Here is a 25,324-nt window from a genome sequence, read left to right on the forward strand (position 1 = left end):
CTGCTAATTAACATGGGAGAACAAAGAAAAGGCATCTCTGACCTGATAACATAAGGTAATGGAAAAAATGTACTTCTCTTAGAAAACATGGTATTTGCACACAACTTTTCAGAAGTACATCTATTAAATGAAATGCAGTTCAACTTTTGTTGGGCAAAGTTTGAGACAAATCTAGTCATTACAAATGAGTGAAAAATATTGACTCTCCTAGACTAAGATCTCACCAATCTTTTGGGAATTTTTTTAGGCTATTGGTAGAGAAGTATCTATGTGCTAATTGGTGTATATTCAAAGGATCAGACAGGCCCAGCCCAGATTCAGAAAGAAATCTAGCGTTATTCGAATGCATCTCTTGAAAATCAGCTTGAGAGGGCAGGTAGGTGGTGCAATGGATAAAGCACTGGCCCTGGATTCAGGAGGACCTGAGTTCAAATCCAGCCTCAGACACTTGACACTTACTAGCTGTTTGACCCTGGACAAGTCACTTAACCCTTATTGCCCCACCCCCTAAAAAAAATCAGCTTGAGGGACCAGCTCTGACACAGACTCTCTCTTGCCTCCCACCTTAGCAGTTTTGCTATGCCCAAAAGATCATAGGTTTAGAGCTGGAAGAGAACTTGGGCCATTTGAGTACAGCCTTCTTATTTTACAAATTGAGAAACTGAGTCACAGAGAAGTTAAGTGACTTACCCAAGGTCACACAGCTAATACATTATCTGAATCAGGATTTCGACCAAGGTCTTTCTGACTCCAAATCTAATACTCTACTATGCCATGTTGCCTCACCATGTAAAGATGGAACTGATTTAAAAGGGGAGGGGGTAATATACTTGCTTTTGTAAAGTTTTGGGGAAATGTCCCGATATCCCTTTTTAATAAAAGCTAAAAATTTTAGTCTTTAGTATTTTCTCTCTTTCTCTTTTTAAATTCAGAAGTTCATAGGAGAGAAATGAGAAAAGGGCTTCTTGTTCTTACATACTATCTAGTATTGAAGGGAAATTAATTTTCAGTTTTATTAATTGTAGAAACCATCATGAGACATTTTTGTGCCACCTGAATGACAAGGATTAAAAGTGTTGGCTGTTTGAGTTGCTACACAGATGCCCTCTGGTGATGGTTCTGAAAGAGTCACCTTCAGTTTCTTCTAGGAACTGACTGATGCTTTAGGATCTAGGCAAAGGGAGGGGAAAATTCAGATGAACAAGTAAGAAGTTGAGGACTGTATCTTCTACCCAAAAGCTTTGACATTCCTGGCTTGATGTCACCTCAGCAATTTCCTAGGCTCCTGTGGGGCTCAGAGCAACCTCTTTCTTCTCCCCATATCTTTTATCTAGCTCTTTCTTCAAAGAATTATCCAATCCTGAAGACAAAGCACCTAGGCAAGTAGATTACCAAAAACTGAATAATAATCAACCCAAACCTTCAGGTAAACAACCATAACAGTACCAATAGTTGGCCAGCAGCCAGAGGAAATAAAAAGAGAGATAGTTCAGTTTGATGCAAAGAATAGCTCAGGAGACCTGGATTCTATTTCTGGCTCTCCTCCTGACTAGCTGAGTGACTGTGAAAGTCTTTTGACCTCTCTGAGGGTCAGTTTCTTATCTGCAAAAAGAGAATGGAGTGGATAACTTCTGATGTCCTTTCCAGTTCTAATATTTTATTCTGTTCTATCAAGTCCTGTAAGAATAGGACATGATCATTATTGAAGTGCATGATCAATTCCTGAATGGACAGTTAGTTATAGCTTAATATCCCCTATAGTTCCTGTTTTCTTAGATGTTTTTATTAGTTTTCTGGCAAAATGGCATGTTTGGATATTAAAATTATCTTTGGGGATTGTTTCTTTATGTTGTTGACTTTTCATTATTCATGGCTACATTTTTATGGAGCTTTGGAAACTATTTGGAAAATATTCAGGTATCATTAATTCAGCTATTTAGTCTCTGATAGGCCCTTTGCTAACATTGAGTACTTTCGTGCACTTTCCACATTTAACAACTATCCGTAAGGGCTGACATAATTTGACTTTGGAATGTTAAAAAGTGAGTATAATGAGAAACTTGAGCTAACCAGGATGCCTTCAGTAACAGCCATCATTGAAGAATGAATTAATTCAAATCATTTAATAAGTACAATGTGCTAAGCACTCTACTGAGTACTGGGGATATAAGTGCAAAAGGGAGGACAGTACCTGACCTCAAGGAACTTATATTCAAAAAGAAGGGGATAAAATAATAGCTAGGATTTATACATCACTTGGCGACATTTAGGTGGCACAGTGGATAGAGTGTCAGGCCTGGAGCCAGAAAGACTCAACTTCTCAAATATGGCTTCAAACACTTGCTAGCTGTGTGACCTTGGGAAAGTCACTTAACCTGTTTGAGCTCAGTTCTGAGCTACAGAAGGAAATGGCAAAACACTCCAGTATCTTTGCCAATAAAACACCCAGTGGGGTCACAAAGAGTCAGACGTGACTTGTAGGGACCAATTTTTAATTGGGGAGTGTTAGCTAGGAGGCTCGTGGTAATATTGGGGAAAGGAAGGAGACTGACAACCTCCCTCAAGACAGAGCGGGATTTATTTAACAAGGTCGAACTTAAAAACAAACAAACAAACAAAAAAACACAAACAGTATCAGTAGGATTAAGAGAAAGGAAATAAAATGGGGAAAGGGAAATAATACAACCTGAATAACACCACCGCCCAGGAATCACCTGAGAACACAGAACAACGTACTGTCACCTTCCAGCTTCAAGCTAGAAAGGCGGAAAAACCTCCCTTCTTCCCAGCAGACCCCAGGCTGACCACACACAGCCCCAAGCCAATTGGCTGGCTGCTCTGACAGTCATGTGACTGCACTCACTGGGCTTCCAATCATAATTTTGCCAGGTCCCCCCCCCCCCATAGGCATCGGTGAGTGGTGATGACGTGAAGTGCCAGCGCCATGGTGACAGCTACAACCCGTGCATGGAGCATCATGCAGTTTGCAGAGGCGCTTCTTCTGAGCCCCAAGCCAGTATATTCGACAGGGTTTTTTAAACTCTGGCCAAAAGATGGGTCATAAAAACCTCAAATAACAATTCTTTACAGACTGAAGCAATTGAACACAGATAACACTTGAACACTTGCAAAGTTCTTTACATATGTGATCACACTTGATCCTCACAATGACCCTGTGGTTTTTATTCCCATTTTAAAGATTAGGAAAGTGAAGCTGAGAGATGTTAAGTGACTTGCCCAGGGTCACACAGCTAGTAAGTCTCTGAGGTAGGGTTTACACTCAGTTCTTGGTGACTGAGTCCATTACTGTCAATTATGCCACTTAGCTATGTTATTATGCAAGGTAGTGCTAGCCAGAGAGGGATTATTTTATTTTTACAGAATTATAGGAATGGGGGCAGGTACCACAAAGGAAGCATATTTACATATACTTTCTAGTAGCTATGGCGATACTGATTTGATTAAGGTTCTAGAACCTGAAAGGAAGGGAAAGATTATGGGAGAATGGCAAAAAATATGAATAGAGTAACAAGATGGCTCACAGGGAGATAGATGGTGGGGAAGAAAATGGAACATGGCTAGAGCCAGCCTAGGTACAGTGGACCACATGGACTATTCACCAGTAAAGGCAGCCATGCCCCTGAGCATAAATTCCAGAGCTGAAATGAAAAACAAACAAACAAATGTTGTAACTCTGTGGAAAATATAAATTTATCTTTCTAGAATGAATAATTATTGGGAAATGATTCAAAAACTCTCTACTACTATATCTGAGTATTTACACATGATAGATATAGTATAAAACATTCAAAAGGACCCCTGTTTTGTTTGTGTTTAGTTAATTTTTATAAATAGTGGAAAGAATTTAAGATATTGCTAACCACAAAATAAAGCATCACATTACTAAACATTCTGAAATAACCTTTATTTTAGTTAATACTAAAAATAAATGCAGTCAAAAATTAGGGTAATGCAGGAAACCAAAACAAAAAAAATAATCAAAAACCTCTTGAAATTAGCTGATACCTTCCAGACCTAATTAGAATATTTCCAGCTTCTCTTTTCTTGGTCCAGAGTAATCGAAGTCTCCAAATGTCTCTGAAGGCATCGGATTTTCCCAACCTAAAGAAAAGCATTGAATTGGTTCTATTGATTTTGCATTAAGATCACTCTGTCACAATCTGTGGATAGCTTTGAGGTAATTAATCTGCTTCAAGCATTCTATGAAGACCATCACCACGTTTCTGTATTCAGAAGTCCTCTGGGACAATAGCACTTAAAATCAAAATATAGAACATTTTAAATTATAGATCAGATAATAAAATCGGTTGGTTAATGTGTTGTGATCAAGGTTTTATAAAGTGCTTGTGTGGGTGTGCTCTCTCTCTCTCTCTCTCTCTCTCTCTCTCTCTCTCTCTCTCTCTCTCTCTCTCTCTCTCTTCCCCACCTCTGCTCCCCCTCTCCCATTCCTCTTCTCTTTCCTGTTCTCCCTCTGTCTGTCTCTGTTCAGTTTATAGAATCAAAAAACTGGGAAGTGTTTTTACAGGTCATAGATCCCATCAAATTACAAAGGAGAAAACCGAGACCCATAATATCTCCTAAAAAATTTGAAACCCGGACAATCATTCCTTTCTTCCTTTCAGACCCCAAATCCCAAAGCCCCAAGAGAACTTTAGGAGAGGGGGAGGCAAAGAAGGTAGGAAACCTTTAGGGTCCACTTCTTTCCACCTAAACCCCCCATATCAGTGTATAGATGTCCTCAGAAGGGAAAAGTCTGAGTACCAGAGCTGTTAGGAGTCTGTAGTATGCTACATCAATTAAGTGGTCATGGAAGTAATGTATTTTTAACATCCTGATCAGCTATCTCTAAAAATGTAAGGGTCCCATGGACATAAGCAAACTTCATCCTTACACAGCCCAAGTGATACAACTGTTGTTTTACAGCTGGGTCTCAACAATGGACTTGGAAGAAGTGACTGGGAAAGTTGTTGAGCAATCAACAGAGAAACATGACAGGGAAGGAAATGAGCAGCAATGTTAACAGTATTGGCTTCCTCTCTCTCATATCCCTTTTGGGGTGTGTCAAGGCCAAAAGAAACCTCTGACATCTCTGTCTCTACATCACTGTAATTCATCAGAGTACTCAATGATGCAGACACTTCAGATACACAGAGCAGGAAATCCTTCGGCTTTGGGAGCTGATGAATCCCAACTTCACTGTGACTTATTGTTTTTCTCCTTGGTTGACGTGTTCTCCTGGAATTAATCTATAGAATGAGTTTATTCAGACAAAAGGCAGATTTCCCTAAACATTGCATACAGATGTCCTTTCCCTTTGATATCCATCTCTTCAACTTTGCAATGGTCTTTCACAACTTTTCCTGTTGGAGAGTGAAACTGAGCCATGAGTTTTTACAAGTATTGCTTCCAATTAACACTGTGTAGGATAATTGGTCCAGTCTGAAGATTATCCTTAGAGGATTCCTCGTAGAATCATAGAATTTGAAGGGACCACAGAGGTCATGCAATCCAACCTATACCTGAACAGGAATCATCTTAATATTGGTAGCCATCACTTGAAGACCTCCAGTGAAGGGTAACCCACTACTTTCTGAGGTAGCCTTCCTTTTCACTTTTAGTTAGCTCTCACTGTTAGGAAGTTTTTCCTTAGGCCAAGTTTAAACCTACTCCTATTGGTGTGTTCTTCATGGAGTGCCATATAATTGAAGCAAATTAAAGGCAAAAAGGATAATCTGGAGAATGTCCATAGGAGAGCCACCCAAGTAGAGAAGGGTCCATGACAGGATGGCATATGAGAGACTAAGGATAAATAAAGAATAGAAGCCTTGGAGAGAGGATATAATAGATGTATTAATGTATTCAAAGGGTTGTTACATGGAAAGTTCCTTTAGACTTGTTCCAACTGGCTCTGGAAGAACTAGGGGCTAGCCGACCAGAACTAGAATCAAGAGGTAAAAGCTGAAAAGAGGAAAGATTAGGCTTGAGGTAAGAGGAAAGTGCGCACTAACCATTAGAGCTAATCAGAAGCAGAGAGGGTTGTTTTAGGTGGGTATTTCTCTTCAAACAAAAGTTGAACAGCTACCCTGCCTGGTATGTTAAAGAGAAGATTCGTGTTGGGTGAGAGTTGCACCAGATGACCTCTGAGGTCCTTTGCACTCCAAGATTCTTTCGTTTTATCTGATCTGTATGCTATCAATCAATCAATCTATAACCATTTATTAAGTATCGGTTATATGCCAGGCACTGTGCTAAGTGCTGGGGATACAAAAAGAGGCAAAGGACAGTCTCTGACTTTCAAGGAGCTTATGATCTAATGGCTAGAAAGGCAATGTGGTAGAAGAGATAGAGCTCTGGTCTTGGAGTCAGGAAGACCTGGATTTGCATCATGCCTCTAACAGGGAGCAGCTTTTTAGCACATAAACTTTTTGAACTTCAGATTCCTCATCTATAAAAAGGAGATAATAATAGTTTATACCACACAGGCTTTTGGTGAGGATCAGATAAGATAATGTGTAAAATACTATATACCTGAAAAGCACTATGTAAATGTGAGATATTATTATTAGAATCCCATTGCACTAAATGAAGTCATATGCTTTGTAAACCATAAGGTGCTATGTAAAAGTCACCTGCAGTTATTATTTTTATATGAAAATACTTTATAAGAAGTAAAGAGCAGATGGCCAAATATAATTTACTATTAAGAGTAGGAACAGACTGTTCAAGATTTTTTTTTAAAGATAATTGTGACCAGGGGTGTGCTAGAAGATGTTTAACAACCAGTTCTCTGAGAGGGGAGGGAGGACGGAATTGTACACAAAATGCACTTTCAAATTTAATCTGCATTATTAACATTTTCTCCATCACTTTCTTAAGTTTAGAAATCAACAAAACAATAAAGCAAACAATGATTTGTAGCTAGTTTTCAGAATGTAAATACTCACAATGAAAATTTAACAATCAGCTCTTCGAATATACCTCCTGAACACCCATCTACTTTCAATGTACACTTAGAGGAAATTAGAAGCACAGAGTGGGTGCTCTGCAATATTTGGCAATGATGATTTTAGCTTTCCCTATGAAGACTATTTGGTGTAATAGGATAATGAATTTATATGTACTAAAGATCTTAGATACTTATCTCATGAAAATAACAACTGAAAAAACATGACTTTGAGGAAGCTGATTTGCGTTCATCAAATGGGTATATCTCTAACCTCTTTACTCCAGAGATATCCAGTTGTGTTGGAGGCAGTTGGGTGGCACGATGGATAGAGTCACATACCTAGAGTCAGGAAGACCTGAGGTAAAATCTAGCTTCAGACACTTCCTAGCTGTGTGACCCTGAGCAAGTTACTTAACATCTAGCTGCCTCGGTTTCCTCATTCACATCCTGGGGATGATAATAGCACCTACTTCTAAAGGTTGTTGTGAGGATCAAATGAGATAATAATTGTAAAGTCCTCAGCACAGTACCTGCCACACAATAAGTACTATGTAAATGTTAACTATTATTATTATTATTACCATCAGCATTATTGAGGTTTTAGAAGCTCATCTTTGTCCAGTCCTAAAGCTTGCAACCTTTGCTCTCTATTCCTTAAGACTACCTTTCTGGAAATACCTGTCCTTAGGGAAGATAAGAATTGTTTTTTATTCAGTGTTTGCAATCAGTGGTGATCATGCTACCTATGTAATTGACCCTCCAAAGTAAGTTGGGAGATAGAATCACTGCTGCTGCTATGACATCGTCTCTGATGTATTCAATGGTCTTCTCTTCAGATGGGGGCAGAAGGCATGGAAGGAGGTGCTTCGGGAAATCAACATTGTCGGAAATTAGTCAGTTTTACCTTGTCAGGTAAGTGATTTTTACAGTCTTATAAATTATGTATCTGTTGTAAAGATGCAGATACATGCTAACCTCCTGCATAGACGTTCTCAGATTTCACATATTTTTAGGCTTCCTAGTAGTTTTTTTTATTGAGTTATAAGTTGATTATTTATAAAACTCAATAGTAATTTGACTACCAGGCAAGTAAACTCACTGCTATTGTAAAAGAAGTTACTTCCTTAAACTTCTCATTTAAAAACTCAGATGTACAAAAAGAATAAACTAGAATACAGCATGTAGCAATCTAATTAGAATTCTGTTACATGTCGAAAACAACCTATACTTATCCATTTGTATTCATGGAAGGAAAAACAATTGTATGGGCACAAAGAAAAGAAATATTCTCTGATGACAGAGGGATTATATACATGATGGGTCAAAAATAGCTGAAATGTGCTGTTAAGGTGTAATGAGTTGTATGCTTGCCATCAAGCTTAGAGAAATGTCCTGAATGACAAAATCAAGCAAACTCTCAGAAAAACCAGCTTGCTTGCTTTCTATTTCTTTCTTTCTTTCTTTCTCTTTCTTTCTTTCTTTGGAAAAGTTTTTTTTGGCCTACATCTGTGAAATAAGGAATTCATGCAGAATAAAGCCTAACAGATGTCTGTCACTATAAAATGCTCTGTTTTTGTGCTCATGGAGGTGTTGTGTTTCTGAGGCTTAAATCACATCTATTTGCTTTTCTTCCCAAGTGACAAACTTGGTAAACAGTTATAGAATTTTTCAACTTTTCAGATCAAAAAAGAAAAAAAGAAAGGATGACTTTAGCCAAAGAGGGAAACAAATATAGTAGTTTTTAAAAAACCAAAGACACAATTCACACATACATGCACATATATATGCATATGCGTGTGTATGTGTATATTTAAACATTTTTTGAGACTGGATTTCCCAATCAGATCCAGTTTGGAAATACAGCCATTTAAGGTACCGATCACTCTGCTGATTGACAAAGCCCATTTTTCTGCCCTGGGCTAGTTCACCTCTCCTTAGGCTGCCTGATGAACCCCTGCTCCCAGGGGTCTACTGTATTGGTGCCAGACAATGCAGGTACTTGACTCACTTTAACCTCACTGAAGCTCAGAATTCCTGAGCTCAAGGAACCCACTAGCCTCAGATGTCCTAGTAACAAGGGCTATGAATATACACCACCACTCTTTGCCAACAGTGTTATTAATATGTGGAACAATGTTGGAGTTTTCAGTGATAAGAAGACAAAATTGAAAACGTTTAAAGGAAGAATTTTTTAATGACAAGGATAGTAGATTTGAAGTCAGAGGACCTGAGTTTTGAATCCTCCCCACTCCCCCACCTGCCCATTGCTACTTACTACCTCTAAGACATTAGGAAAATCCCTTTTCCTCTGTAGACTTCAATTTCTTCATCTCTACTATCAGGTTGCTGCATTAATGGTCTCTGAAGTACTTTCAAGGTCTACATCCTATTATGTTTCTATTTCTAATATGTCTCCATCACTTATGGCACATACACAGAAGACATGAATTCATTAGTGGTGTGTAATCTTCTGAGTTTGTTTTCTCCTCTTTACCATTCTTGCATTTGAAACTGTTTAATAGGAAAGTCGTTTTGTAACTTGGTTTTGCTCATGACTCCAAAATTTCTTGGTCTTATTCACATGTAATTCTGGGAAGCCCAGATTTGCTAGTAGAGAACTAAGAAATTGGTTGATCATTTTATGGTGTTCTGATTCAAGAGGTCCTTACGTTGGGGCAGCTAGGTAGCACAGTGGATAGAGCACTGGCCCTGGATTCAGGAGGACCTGAGTTCAAATCCGGCCTCAGACACTTGACATTTACTAGCTGTGTGACCTTGGGCAAGTCACTTAACTCCTATTGCCTCACCAAAAACAAAAAGAGGTCCTTAGGTTGTTGGGAAAGCACCAAGACCTGTACCTTTCTCCTTCCCCTGGCAAGCCCTATGACCCAGAAAGCAAGCAAAGTGCTAATAGCAGAGCCTGAGATTTCTCTTACAATATATTGCTATGAACTAGTTATTTTTCTCTCTTTCTTTGACCTATTCTCCTCACCCCAATAGCCTTGAGGAGTTTTTGAGAAATGAATTGCCTTTACATGTGAAAACTTCTAGTGTGACTTGGACTGGGAGTGCTTTTTCTATATGAGAATGTTTGTAAAGTGCTTAGCAAGCACAATGCTCAGCACGTAGTAGGCTATATATAATCATGAGGTTAGCCTGATCCTGTATTACATAGATCAGAATTACTTTAGCATCCTTATCTTTTCTTCCTGGTCCTCTTACTTTTCCTACAAGATGTTTATAGGTAAACAGAGAAATGTGAGATGTGGAGCCCATAAGTCTATGTTACCCTTTATGAAAGTCCAACCAAATACAGACTTTGATCACATCATATTTTTTTTTAGTTTTTATTGTTGTTGGGTATTGCTGGCAGACAATAAAAAATCCTTTTGGCAGGTCACTATAATAACTCACATATTGGTTTCATGGATCATAAAAGAGTGGATGCAAATGTAGAATTTTTATATTGCATCATTATTAACTCACCCCTGGGGAATGACCATCTGGAACCTGAGGATTCTAGGCCATTTTACTAAAAATAGGAAATAAGCTCCAAAACATAGGTCAGTGGTTTTTTTTTCCCTCTAATTAAATTGTTTATAATATCCAACATGGGTTGAATAACAACACTTTCCAAAGTGCCAAAAATGACCAGCACATGGAGAATATGAAGGAGAAACATACAACCAGAAAGGGAGTCACAATGAAAAAAAAGAAGCTAGGCTACACAGGTGATTGTGTTGGACTTGACATTTCTTGGTGTCAAGAAGGCCCAAATTTAATTCCTGCCTTAGCTACTAACAAGCTTTGTGACCCTTGGCAAGTCATTTAACCTCTCTGTCTCAATTTCTTCATCTCTAAAATGAGAATACTAATAGCACCTACCTCATAGATTTATCGTGATGATCAAATGACATAATATACATACTACACTTTGCAAACCTTAAGGTGCTAGATAAACAATAGATATGATCATTTTCAATAATAACTTAACAAAGGAATAAAATTTCATCAGAGAAATGTATAAAAGGAAGAAAAGATAGATTGGTCATGTGGTGAGGGCAACAGATGATAGTTGGATAGCCAAAGTTCTCCACTGGTACCCTCATAATATCAGAAGAAACCTAGGAAGGTCTCTGTCATGTTGGGTTGAACCCCTTTGCAAATTTATGGTAGGACCTGGATGGGAGTATCACAGAATGGTCAGGTATTAATGGATTGTGACTTCTTTTGTTGGAAGAAGCATCTAAACCATTGAGTATGTGCTTTTTGAATATAAGATTCAAAAGAATATTGGCAAGCTGGAGCATTAGACTGATTCTGATAAGATGAAATTCAGTGGAGTTACATGTAAAATATTATGCTTGGGTTAAAATCTAAGATGGGGAAGTCATGGATATTCAGCAGTTCTGAAAAAGATTTAGGTATTTGAATAGACTACAAGCTCAATATGAATCCACAGTAAAATGCTAATGTGGTCTTGGGTTACATTAAGAAGAGTTAACTTGTAAGAAATGATAAAAGGGATGGGAGGACTTATATGAACTGATACAAAGTGAATTGAGTAGAACCCAGGAGAAGATTGTATATAGTAACAACAATATTGTAACAAAAGTCAACTGTGAAAGATTTATCTATTCTGATCAAGGCAATGATCCAAGACAATTCCAAAGGACTGACTTATTCGGGTTTTGTTTTTTTGTTTTTTTGTTTTGTGGGTTTTTTTCGGGACAATGGGAGTTAAGTGACTTGCCCAGAGTCACACAGCTAGTGTCAAGTGTCTGAGGCCGGATTTGAACTCAGGTCCTCCTGAATCCAGGGCCAATGCTTTATCCACTGTGTCTCCTAGCTGCCCCCCAGGACTGACTTATTCTGAATGCAGATTGAAGTATAATTTTAAAATTTTCTTTATTTTTCTTGTTTTACATTGTCTGTGTTTTCTCTTGCAAGATGGCTAATAAAGTTTTCTTGGCAAAGATACTGGAGTAGTTTGCCACTTCCTTCTCCAGCTCATTCTATACACAAGGAAATTGAGGCAAATAGGGTTAAGTGACTTGCCCAGGGTCACATAGCCAGTAAGTGTCTGAGACCAATTTGAACTCAAGAAGATGAATCTTCCTGACTGTAGGCCTGGCATTCCATCTACTGTGGCACCTAGCCATATATGAATATCAAATTACTTGCCTTTTTTTTTCTTTTTCTTTGATAGGTCAGTATTTTATTATTTTCCAATTACATATAAGGATAGTTTTCAACATTTGTTTTCATAGGATTTTTAGTTCCAAATTTTTTCTCCCACCCTCCCTTCCCTCCCCCCTCCCCAAGACAGAGAACAATCTAATATAGGTTATATATGTGCAATCACATTAAACGTATTTCTGTACTAGTCATATTGTGAAAGAAGACTCAGAGCACAAGGGAAAAAAACCTCAAAAAAGAAGGAAAAAAATGAGCACAAAATTAGAAACAGTATGGTTCAATCTGCATTCATAAACCACAGTTCTTTTTTTCTCGACATTGAGAACATTTCCTATCATGAAGTTCTTTGAAATTGTTTTGGACCATTGCATTGCTAAGAAGAGCCAAGTCTATCACCATTGTTCATCACACAATGTTGCTTTTACTGTGTACAATGTTCTCCTGGTTCTGCTCCTCTCAGTCAGCATCAGTTCATGTAAGTCCTTCCAGGTTTCTCTAAACTCCCTGCTCATCATTACTTTTCACATTGATTTCTTTTCTTTTCTTTTCTTTTCTTTTTTTTTGGTGGGGCAGTGAGAGTTAAGTGACTTGCCCAGGGTCACACGGCTAGTAAGTGTCAAGTGTCAGAGGCCAGCTTTGAACTAAGGTCCTGCTGAATCCAGGGCTGGTGCTTTATCCACTGTGCCACCTAGCTGCCTCCTTTACATTGATTTTTTAAAACCTCGTGTTCTACATTTTCTTCCTCCCTCCCTCCTTGTCCCTCCTCATGAAATCCAGCAATTCAATATAATTCGTACATGTGCAGTTATGCAAAACATCTTCACATTAGTCAGGTTTGAAAGAAAATAGACAAAATACCTTTAGAAAGAGGAGGTAACAAAATTATACTTCAATCTGTATTCAGGATACCATTAGTTCTTTCTCTGTTGATGGTTTGTATTTTTCATACGTCCTTCTGATATCATCCTGCTCATCATTTCTTTCATAGTTATTATTGTTAACTGTATTACCCTCCATCTTATTCCCTCCCCTTGATATTTAGTCTATTTTCTGTCTTCCTTCACCCTATCCCTTCTCAAAAGTGTTTTGCTTTTTACTTCCCCCTTCCCTATCTGCCCTTCCTTTGCCTCTCATCACCATATCCTTTCCTTCCTACTTTCCCTCAGGGCACAATATATTACGATACCCACTTGAGTGTGTATATTATTCCCTCTTCGAGCCAATTCTGATGAGAGTAAGGTTCACCCACTCCCCCTTCTCTCTAAATATTCCTTCTATCTCTTCTACTTTCTCTTCAAAGTCCCTTTTGAGCACTTCCATGGCCTGAGACCAATTCATATTTTTCTTGGAAGCTTTGGATGTTGGAGCTTTGACTTTGCTATTACCTTCTTCTGAATGTGTATTCTGGTCTACTTCACCCCCCCCCAAAAAAAAAAGCTGTCTATTGTCCTATTTTCTCTCCCTACTCATCTCAACTTGGAAGCAAATGTCTGATTGAAATCTGATTCTCTATGGTCGGAAGCTTGGTGTGCCTATGCTCTTCCCCCAGTGGGCTACCACCATTCAGTTTGGCACACTAGTTCAGAACCACGGCATTTTGCCCCAACTCCAGCAGAGACTGCAGCCACTTCACCCCAGCCAACTGCTGAACCCCCTCATTGGTCTGCGAGCCGAGGTTCAGAAGAAGCCACTGGTGCCAAAGACTCTGAGGCACTGGAGGCATGGTTTGTTCCTGGCTGGGTCTGGACCACACTGAGCTCCTTTCAGCCTGATCAGCTCGTGATCCCAGTTTCCGTCTTTGCCTGGAAAATAGTCTCACTCTGTTCTTATTTGAGTTAGGCTGCTCTGGGTTGTATTTTTTTTAATGGCATTATTTGGGAGTGAGTGGATGGGTTTATTGGGAGCTTGCCGGAGTCACAGCCTCTCCTCCGCCATCTTGGCTCTGCCTCAAATTACTTGACTTTTAAAAGAGATGGGAGGGAAGGAGAGAATTTGGAACTCAAAAAAGGAATATTAAAAAAAGGGGGGGGGGAAAGTGTAGCTTCAAGGAATAGGAAGGTGATCATTCCCCTATACTCTGCCCTTGCCAGCCCTCATTTGGAATACTGGGTTCAGTTATGGGCACCAAATTATAAGCTGGAAAGTGAGCAAAGGAAGCACCATGAATTCATATATTATGAGGTTCAGCTGAAAGAAACAGGCATGTTTAGCCTGGAGAAAATCTTGGAGAATTTAAAGGGCTATCCTATGGAAGAGAGACTAGACTTGTTATGTTTGGCCTTAGAGGTCAGAACCAAGAGAAATAGATGGAAATTGCAAAGGGGTAAGATAAGACTCAATTTTAGGGAAAAAACAACTTCCTAACCATATAGAGTTGTCATAAAGTGGAGTAAATTGCATAGAGAGGTGATAGGTTCCCCCTCACAGTTCTTTGTAGAGGCTGGACAACCACTTGCTAGGTTGGTTAGAGAAAGGATTCTATTTGTGTTTGGATTGTAATCCATTAGATTGTAAACTCTTTGAGGGCAGAAGCTGTCCTTTGCCTCTTTTTATATGTATTAGCACAGTGGCTGGCACTTAGTAGGTGCCTAACAAATATTTATTGAGTTGATTGAATAACTGGACTAGACAGTCACCTAGGTCCCTTTCAAAACATGAACTTGGACTGTATGAAATATCCTCATAATTGGTCTTTCTGACTCAACTTTCTCCCCTGTCTTATCCATCCTGGGCTCAGCTGCCAAAGTGATCTTGCTAAAGCAAAGGTCTTATCCTCACAAAACTCTTGATGAAATATAAATTCCTTTGTATGGCATTTGAAGACTTTTTGGACCTGCTCCTAGACTTATTCTATTCCTTTGTTGAGACAAGTAGGTGGTGCAGTGGATAGAATTCTAGGTCTGAAGTCAGGAAGACCTAAGCTCAAATCTGTCCTCAGTCCCTTACTAGCAATATGACCCCGGGCAAGTCATTTCATCTCTGCTTGCCTCAGTTTCCTCACCTGTAAAATATGGATAATAATAGCACCTACCTCCCAGGGTTGTTGTGAGGACAAAATCAGAGATTTGTAAAATTGAACACGGTGCCCTGCACATAGTAGGCACTTAATAAATGCTCGTTTCCTGTCTTCCTTTTCATACATTGTACAGTGTAACCAAACTGGTTCCCTTGTTCTTCATACTGCATGTTTCATCTACCAGACCCATCTTTTCACTTTCTTGTCTTCTTCTTCCTCCTTCTATCTCTTAGAAACCCTAGAGCCTGCTGCATGAAGCCTTTCTTGATGCCCTCTTCAGTTACTATTTCATTTCCCTTTACATTATCTTTACAGTGTATATATTTAACATGTACTTATATGTGTCTAGGTTGTTTCTCCCTGGGTAAGGTAAGTTACTTGATGACAGGGACTGTTTCTTTTCTTTTCTTTTTTTTTTGCGGGGCAATGAGGGTTAAGTGACTTGCCCAGGGTCACACAGCTAGTCAGTGTCAAGTGCCTGAAGCCGGATTTGAACTCAGGTCTTCCTGAAACCAGGGCTAGTGCTCTATCCACTGAGCCACCTAGCTGCTCCCGACTGTTTCTACCTTATCTTAATACCCTTGGTGCCTGGCATAGTGTTTAGCACATAGTAGGTACATATTAAAATGAGAGAATATTTGTAAAGTGCATAGCAAGCACAGTGCTTGGCATGTAGTAGCCTATATGTAAATGTTAGCTCTTATTATTATCAATAAATTATTATTGCCTTAAAATAAATCATTAAAATTAAATTAAAATGCATTTTAGACTTGCCTTGCCTTAAATCTTATACTCTAACTACCTTGGGGTTAAACATTTGGAGATAATAAGCAAATGTGTGAGAATCATAGCAGGTAAAAATTGTAATAACTGCTGTATTTTATTATATAAAATTAATATGGCTCTAACATTTATATTTTGGGAATAAATAATTTTATCCTGGAAAACATGTAACTACAGAAGAAAGCCTGCATTCATAATGTTTCATTGTTAAATATTTTTGATTGAATGTGGGGCAGTGAACATTGAAACCATTCTTTGGTTAATAGCTTCATAGTATAGCGTAGAGAACGCTGAAATTGGAGTCAGAGATCTGGCTTTAAATTCTGGTACTCTTACTTGATTATCTGATCTTGAGGAAATCATTTTATTTTTCTTGTCTTTAAAATGTTTTCATCTGTAAAATGAACTAGAAGTACTAGAGAACATTTAATATCCCATTTCTAAGATTGTATTGTTCTGGAAACAACAGCACTCATTTGAAAGCATCTTCTGGCCAATCTGTGTCAGTTACTTGAGTGATAAAGGAGAACTCAGAGCAAAAATGGGGTGAAGAAAAGGCACTGGGTCAGCATCTGCAAGTGGAAGTGGGGGCCAGGCAACACAGCATAGCATAGTATAGTGGACAGAGAGCAAGATGTTCAATTCTGACATATACTGACTATGTGGCTCCAGGCAAGTCACTTAATTTCTCAGTGCCCTTGGAAATTAAAAGTCGCAGAGCAGGTGCTGATCTGCATGGGGAGAAGGAACATTCCACCTTGTGGAATACCAGGTATGGACCAAAAAGATACAAAATCAACCATACTGTTTAGTGGTTGCCATTAATACCCATTTCACTCCTCATTTGCTGCAGAGAAATCTGGTCATGTGGATTTGCTATCTAGAGAAACTGACTCTGCCACTTGAAAAGAATACAAGGCCCGAGTTTGAATCCCAGCCTTGTTACTACCTGTATGCCTTTGGTCAAATAACTTCCCAAGGCCTAAGTTTCCTTATATATAAAATGAGGATGTTGGATCAGCCAGTTTCTAAAATTTCTTCCAACTCTGGATCTATGGGCCTATAAATTAGATAAACATAATAATTAAGAAAGGAATATATATTGGGGGCAACTAGGTGGTGCCATGGATAGAGCACCAGCTCTGAATTCAGGAGGACCTGAGTTCAAATCCAGCCTCAGACACTTGACACTTACTAGCTGTGTGACCCTGGGCAAGTCACTTAACCCTCATTGCCCTGCTCCCCACCCCCAAAAAAAGGAATATATAAAATATGTGGAAAAAATCACATTTTTCTTTTGAAGGTATGCCATGTCAAATAAAATCAACAAAATGCTAAGAAATGGTGACACGGACAGTAAAATGCTAATGTGACGTTTGCAATGAGCATACTGTTCATGAAATGCCAGGAATGGGGAATGCGATACTAATGAGATATTACAGCAGTTCTTTTGAAGCATCTGGCTGGTTCTTTATCTGCCTTTTACCACTTGGGATGCCTTTTCAGATCAAAGATTGTTCCTGTCCTTAGTGTTTCATCTTTGGCTTAGGGGCGTTTCAGATAAATTTTTTAACATTTTGTGACATACCCTACTCCTTCCCAGCTGTCCTGCAGTGGAGTGTATGTGGCACTAGCTTTTCTTGTTATATGGCCATTTGAGTGTATGCTTGTGCATCTCTGGACCATAAGAGAGCTGCATGTTTTTGACTTGTGTAAAGCAAGTGACCTTGCCTGATTTCAGGGCTAGTAGAAAGTTAACTAGATTTGAAGTCACTAAGAAGTATGTTCAAATCTCACTTCTTCCACATACTGATTCTGTGGCCCTGGAAAAGTAACACACCATCCTTATGCTCCAGATGACTCTCTAAGACCTGAAGGTTCATGGAAGGTCCCCATCTTTACTGGCAGAGAGAGTTTCTCACCAGGACTTCCCTACACTGACCAAATCACAAGTATGGTTTTTTTTTAAAGCTACATTTACAGAAGAGTGAACTTGATAACCTTCTAGAATTGAGAATATAGTCCATACCTGACTTAGACTTACTTAGAGAGACTCTAGTCCATGGATTCTTAACCTTTTTCTTTTTTGTGTCATGCACCCGTTTTGGCTGTTTAATGAAGCCAATGGACCTCTTCTCAGAACAACATAGTATGATGTTATTAAAATACATAGGATTACAAAGGAAACCAATTTTATTAAAATATAGTAATAAAAAAATATATTTTTTAAAGTTTAAAGATCCCCAGTTAAGAACCCCTGATATAGACTTTCCAACCCCGCAGGTCAGCTCAGGATCACTAAGTCACCATACTACAAGTCTGTATGTATATGCTTTTGGTTGCATCTTGAGAAATCTGATCTGAATTCTATTTCCTAAAGCCTCCTTAAACTGTTCAAAACCATAAGAAGAATTCCAGAATGAATATAAACTTCCAGGAGCCCCAGAGTTTGTGGAATCATAGGTTCATAGATTTAGACCTTTAATGATCTTCTGGTCTAATACCTTCATTTTAATAATGAAATCAACAGTTCACTAACTTCCCCGGGTCACACAGGAAGTATGCAATAGAGATGGAATTTGGACCTGAGGGCCTATGACTCCAGGTCTGGCAATCATTCCATTATATCAATCATTCTGCCAACCTGGGATCATGATACATGTTTTGGGATAGTGTTAGAACAGGTGCCCATGACACATATTGTTGTGTTCAATCGTTTTTTCAGTCATGTCTGACTCTGTGTGCCCATTTAGGATTTCCTTGGCAAAGGTACTAGAGTGGTTTGCCATTTCTTTCTCTAGCTCATTTTACATATGAGGAAATGGAGGCAAGCAAGGTCAAATTACTTGCCTGGGGGGTCACATGGCTAGTAAGTGTCTGAGTCTGGATTTGAATTCGGATCTTTCAGACTCCAGGTCCAGCACCCTATCCAATGTGCCACTTAGCTGCCCTTTTGACTCATATGGTTTGACCTTAAATTTCAAGAGTTCTTCTTGAGAACTCTTTTAGACTGCATTCAGCCCAATTTTGTGAATGTGTTTATACTATTAGTCCACTATATTTTACCAGTCACAGGGGGTGAAGGAAAAAATTAGGAAATCTGAAGTGACATATAGAAAAAAGTCCCAATGAATAAAGTAAAAATGAATGGTATATTCTAGATTCCATACTTTATAGGACATTCAACACATGACCTCTCAATTACTTAAGATATTTGATATTTTATTTGAATCATTTAGAAACGTAACTGATCCATCTGCACTCTAAATTCCTTTTTATTTGGGAGACTCATTTAATATATGGTATAAAAAAGAATATATGTTTATCTTTTTCATTAATTCTAAAGAATTGATGCATGTTTCCAAAGTTTCAGGATGATGTTATTGCTCTACTGCTTTGAACTCAGTCAATTTACTTATTTATCCCCAAATTAACTTCATTTATACATTCTCTGAGTACATGAATAATTCTTTTTTTCTCTTTGGTGTTGCAACAGAATGAGGTGGTTGTCTTTTTTGTAACAGTCTGTTTATTAAGGATTTCTCCCAAAGTAATATATTCAATGTTTGAGATCAAAATAAAGTTGGTCTGGTAAGTAAAGATGTGGCATACATGTGGCAATCAAAAGCATTCTTAGCCTGCGATACAGGAAGTATCAACTAAAGGCCAGACATGATAGATCTTCCCCCTACCCACCATTCATCACTTCCTCTGTGTATCCTGTTAGGAGAACCCTCTGGATGAATTGATGCCTTAAACCACTCCTGTATCAGCTACCTCATCCATCTTAGTGTAATGAATTTTACATAAGTTCACTAATCGGTTTCAAGGAAGGGATCTTGAATGATAGTTTGAATACAAATCATTGAGTTGCTTGTTCTAATGATGACATATTGATGTATATTTTTCTTGCCTCCCCCTTTTATTTTTTAAGATCTTAGGGCAGTTGGGCTAAAGAAAGGAATGTTCTTTAATCCTGATCCTTACCTTAAGATGTCAATTCAGCCAGGAAAGAAGAGCAGTTTTCCTACATTTGCCCATCATGGGCAGGAAAGAAGGTCTACCATCATCAGTAACACAACTAATCCAATTTGGCACAGAGAGGTAATAATGGATGCCTTTTAAGTATCTCGTGCTTGATAGCTCCATCATTTGCCAAGATGGCATCTTATACCTTCCTTCCCTTGAGTGCTTCCCACTGTGGTTTATTTCTTGAAACTGGTTTAGATCATCAAGGATGTAGTAGTGGTTATCAGGGGCTGTGTAAGAGAGGGCATGAGGGAACACTGAATTCTAGTACATACATGACACTAAGCTAAACAGACTTCTCTCCCCCTTGGGTTTTGGCTAATGGATTTGTGGATTCTTGTAAGCTGTAGAGTTCAATTAATTAGAGAAATACAATTGACTTGATGAAGGATCACTAAGTGAGTGTTCAACTTCAGGGTAGACATATAGACATGGACAGTATTCTAATTCTTTGGAACTGCAACATTCTGCAGTATGGACATACTGTGAACTGACTGGAAGAAATTAAAGATAGGGGGTTTTCCATTAGTGCTACCTGTAATGATTATAAGAAGAACACACAAGTGTCTGTCTGGCATGGAGGGCAGAAGTGAGACTAAATTTCAAACTTCCCTGAGTTTTGTTACCCTCCTTCAGAGTGATCATAGGCAAGTTATATGTGATCTATTTCTTTTTCATTCCCTTTCTTTTTATAAATATCCTGTTTTTTAAAGTTTATCAGTTAAATTATACCTAATAAGGTGCATGTTTAAGTAGCAATAATATCATGTATACCCTATAAGGAACAGAACAGAAACACTGACAATCAGGAGAAAACATTATTTGAGAATAGTCAGTCGGCTTTGTGGAATATTTAATTGAGTATTCTCCTATAGCTCTTGAAATCAAAAGGAATCCTATGGATTTTTATATGGAAAATGGTGCTGGTTGAAAGTAATTTATGGAAGTACTTATGAAGATCAAATATCTTCAACCACATTGAATTTTTTTCATGGTGCTAGAGACTACCCAGTTTCTTCAGTTTAAATATGGAATTTCAATGAAGTGCAGTTTTAGTGAAAACCATAATATTTCATTCATGCAGTGTTTTCATTTTGATATTAACTTAAATTTTTTTTTTTGGTGAGGCAATTGGGATTAAGTGACTTGCCCAGGGTCACACAGCTAGTAAGTGTCAAGTGTCTGAGGCTGGATTTGAACTCAGGTCCTCCTGAATCCAGGGCCGGTGCTTTATCCACTGTGCCAGCTAGCTGCCCCTAACTTAAATATTTTTAAACTTTAAAAGTCAGTTTGGAATGAGATCATCCGTATTCAAATATCTCCTCTGTCACTTAATATCTGTGAAACCTTGGGCAAGTCACTTAACTTCCAGGCCTCAGTTTGCTCATTTGTAAAATGAGACTAGAGAAGTGTGGATATAGATGTTGATGATACCAGCCTGGTTAATGGAGAGGATGATGGTACTCTTAACAGAGAAGGAACTTTAGAAGAGAAATAGTTTGGGGGATACATATAATGAATTCCTTTTAGATACACCGAGTTTGAAATACTGGTGATATATCCAGATGGAAGAATCCAGTAAGCAGGTGTAATGTGGAACTAGAAATGAGGAAAGAGTTTTGGGTTGGATATATAGATCTTGGAATCAGCTGCTTAGGGACAGTAATAGAACCCAGGAGATCAAATGGGGTCACTAAAACACAGTGCATCTATAGAAGAAAAGAGGAGCTAGGCTAGAACCTTGGAAGAATAATGTTTTCTATCAAAATCCAATGTATTGGAGATTTATTTTAAAGGTAAATTAATGTTATCACTTTTTCCTTTTTAGAAATATTCTTTTTTTGCACTTCTTACTGATGTCCTAGAAATTGAAATAAAAGACAAATTTGCCAAGAGTCGTCCTATTATCAAGCGTTTTCTTGGGAAACTAACCATACCAGTACAGAGGTTGCTGGAGCGTCAAGCCATTGGGTAAGCAAACAGTTGTTTGATGGTTCTTAATAAGATCAGTAGTTATGCTGCCAGTGGAAAATATCACTTTCTGACTAGCCCTTAGAGATTTTTTCAGTGGTCAGATTTCTTTTTTATCCTCAATTCTTTAAATGTTATCACGATTTCTTTGCACTTATGCAATTCTGACATAAAAAAAAACTTTTGACTGTAATATTTGATATATAAACTATTGTTTCTCTGTAGCCCAAACTTGGCAGCTCAGTCCTATGTCAAGATATACTTGCCAGTGATATTACATATTTAAGCAGTATTTCAAAATAGAATCTTTTAGTGTCAAGGAGTAGTACAGTAGGACTGTCTTGTGATGCCACCTTTTTTTTTAATTGAGGCAATTGGGGTTCAGTGACTTCCCCGGGGTCACACAGCTAGTAAGTGTTAAGTGTCTAAGGCCGGATTTGAACTCAGGTACTCCTGACTCCAGGGCCGGTGCTCTATCCACTGCGCCATCTAGCTGCCTGCATGATGCCACCTTTTAAACAGCAATATTCTAAATAAAGTAAGGGGCTACTTTATACTAATCAATTCCACTCAATAGGATTTTATTTCTTGATAACAAGACCTAAAGCATTTTTATGTATTAAAATGATCTCATACACAGAATGAATTCTGTGTATAGTGTTATAGTAAATTAAAGTATATTCATTCAAGCAACTAAACTTTGAAAATCTACTGCAATTATACTTCCCCCACTCCAGACTTTCAGCTTCCTTTTATGTGTTATCATCCCTGTTAGAATGTAAGGTCCTTGAGGGTATTTTTGCTTGTATTTGTATCCTCAACATTTAGCACAGTGCCTATTACATAGCAAGGATTTAATAAAAGCTTTACTCTAACTAACTAACTATATATGTGTGTGTGTGTGTACACATACACACACATACATATGCACATATGTACACACATATATTTCCACATCAGTCTTAGAATGTTATAATTATAATTAAACAAAATTCAAACAACTCTACATTTTATTGCTTAGTTTATATGTGTCTAACATAGCAAATGCAGATGAACTCCATAATAGGTTGACTCAGAAGTAAATTCAACAAACATTTACTGTTATTATTATATCATTGCATTATTAGACTATGATATAATAAAGCAAATCATTATATTGTATCATTTATTATAACATTAAATGTTACATATAATATATAAATATAGTGCTATAGGGGGCGGCTAGGTGGCGCAGTGGATAAAGCACCGGCCCTGGATTCAGGAGTACCTGAGTTCAAATCCAGCCTCAGACACTTGACACTTACCAGCTGTGTGACCCTGGGCAAGTCACTTAACCCCCATTGCCCCACAAACAAAACAAAACAAAACAAAAACAAACAATATAGTGCTATACCAATTATTATTAGTAATAATATCTAACAGTTATATAGAACCTACTATGTGCCAGGTATTGTGCTAACTGCATTATAAATACTATCTCATTTGGGCAGGTAGGTGGTGCAATAGATAGAACACTGGCCCTGGAATCAGGAGGACCCGAGTTAAAAATCTCACCTCAGACACTTACTAGCTGTGTGACCCTGGACAAATCACTTAATTCCAATTGCCTTAAAACATCTGGGGCCATCTCCAGTTACCCTGATATATATATTGCCACTGGACTCAGATGGTTCTGGAGAAGAGAGTGAGATTGGTGACCTTGCACAGCCCTGCCTTGTTTAAATCCAATTTTATCACCCTGAAGTCATGGTCCTCTTCGAGAACAAAAGACAAACAACAACAACAGCTACTACTACTATCTCATTTGATCCTCATAACAACCTGAGAGGTATATTCTCTCTATTTTCCACTTGAGGAAACTGAGACAAACAGAAGTAAAGTGACTTCTGAAAGATCACACATGACTAAGGTTGAATTTGAACTCAGGTCTTCCTAATTCCAGGAGCACTCTATCCACTGCACCATCTAACTGCATACTGTGTGTTAGGCACTGTGCTAAGAACTGGGAATACATAAGAAAGGCAAAAAAACAGTCCTCTTGAGGACCTCACAATATAATAGGAGAAAAAATATCCAGGAAATTATTTAAAAATAAGATATATGAGGATAAATTGGGAAATAATCTTAGAGGAAAGGCACTAACATTAAAGGGGATCAGGAAAGGCTTCTTACAAAAGGCCTGGTTTTAGCTGAGACCTGAAGGAAGCTGATACTGGAAGGAGACTTCTTTTATCGTGGGTTTTTTTTTTTTACCTTTGTTGCCCTGAATGATTTTTTCATCTGATTTTCCCAATCCAAAAACTACTTTACCTTAAAAAGGCACCAATATGGGGTATGCAGATGCATAAATAGTGACCATATTCTATTACAAGCTTTATATTAGCCTGAATGATGTAGTGCCCTAAAACTCCATGTCTAAAGTAAAAATCCCATTGATGGGGCAGCTAGGTGGCGCAGTGGATAGAGCCCCGGCCCTGGAGTCAGGAGTACCTGAGTTCAAATCCGGCCTCAGACACTTAACACTTACTAGCTGTGTGACCCTGGGCAAGTTACTTAACCCCAATTGCCTCACTTAAAAAAAATAAATCCCATTGATTCCTTGATCAAATTAATAAATGAAAGTTAGTATTCACCATAACTCACTGATAATACACATCTAAATATAATTTTAGTTAGATTACAGTAACTAGACACTGTGGATAAATTAATAAATCATTTACTGTTTACTCTGAGCCAGGTTCTACGCTAAGGACTAAGACACCAATTAAGCAAGACAGTCCCTGTCTTCGAAGAGCTCATATTCTAATGTGGAAAGACAACACATAAGGGGTAATTACAAGGGTTGGGGGCCTATGGGGGCTGCAGCCTAACACAGAGCAGGGACCAAAGATATATGCCCCTCAGTACTAGGCCTCAGTGAATTAAGGGAAAAAAAACTGACTTATAGAAACTGAGATACTTAGGGTGGAGTCTAGGTTACAGAGGAGGAGGAGAAGAAGGTGATGGTTCAAGTAGAGGAAGCTTAGTTGCTATCAACAGATTCAGGTGGAAGGAAGCACCTGTCACTGCTCTCTGGGTACTTCACTTGACATCAAAGAGAAAGAACAGATCATTAACAGAATGGTTGATCCATATGGTATGGGGCCATGATGACTATCACATTAATCAACAAACATTTATTGGATCCCTACTTCTGAAAGGCATAGAGGAAAATACCAAGGAGCTTAGGAGGTAGGTGATCCTTGTTTTCAAAGAGCTTTTAACATCACTGTGGAGACCAGACATTCACAGAAAAGAGAATACCACAAGGAAGTAGGTGAGAAGTCACAGGAGTGGTACCAACAATAAATAATTTAAGA

At 38.3% G+C, this 25,324-nt stretch overlaps 1 protein-coding gene across 4 annotated transcripts in view; it reads left to right on the forward strand.

Moving 5' to 3' along the window:
- The window catches only part of HECW2 (HECT, C2 and WW domain containing E3 ubiquitin protein ligase 2), a 449,127-nt gene that overhangs the window by 276,475 nt on the left and 147,328 nt on the right, over nucleotides 1-25,324 (forward strand). For all 4 annotated transcript variants that reach the window (XM_043994321.1, XM_043994323.1, XM_043994320.1 and 1 more), the window contains exons 5-7: nucleotides 7,804-7,879; nucleotides 19,900-20,069; nucleotides 21,823-21,965. In XM_043994321.1, the coding sequence (XP_043850256.1) occupies nucleotides 7,804-7,879; nucleotides 19,900-20,069; nucleotides 21,823-21,965 (389 nt within the window). The remainder of the gene's footprint in view (nucleotides 1-7,803; nucleotides 7,880-19,899; nucleotides 20,070-21,822; nucleotides 21,966-25,324) is intronic.

This window comes from Dromiciops gliroides, chromosome 3, assembly GCF_019393635.1.
Source record: "Dromiciops gliroides isolate mDroGli1 chromosome 3, mDroGli1.pri, whole genome shotgun sequence".
Classification (NCBI taxonomy): Eukaryota; Metazoa; Chordata; class Mammalia; order Microbiotheria; family Microbiotheriidae; genus Dromiciops; species Dromiciops gliroides.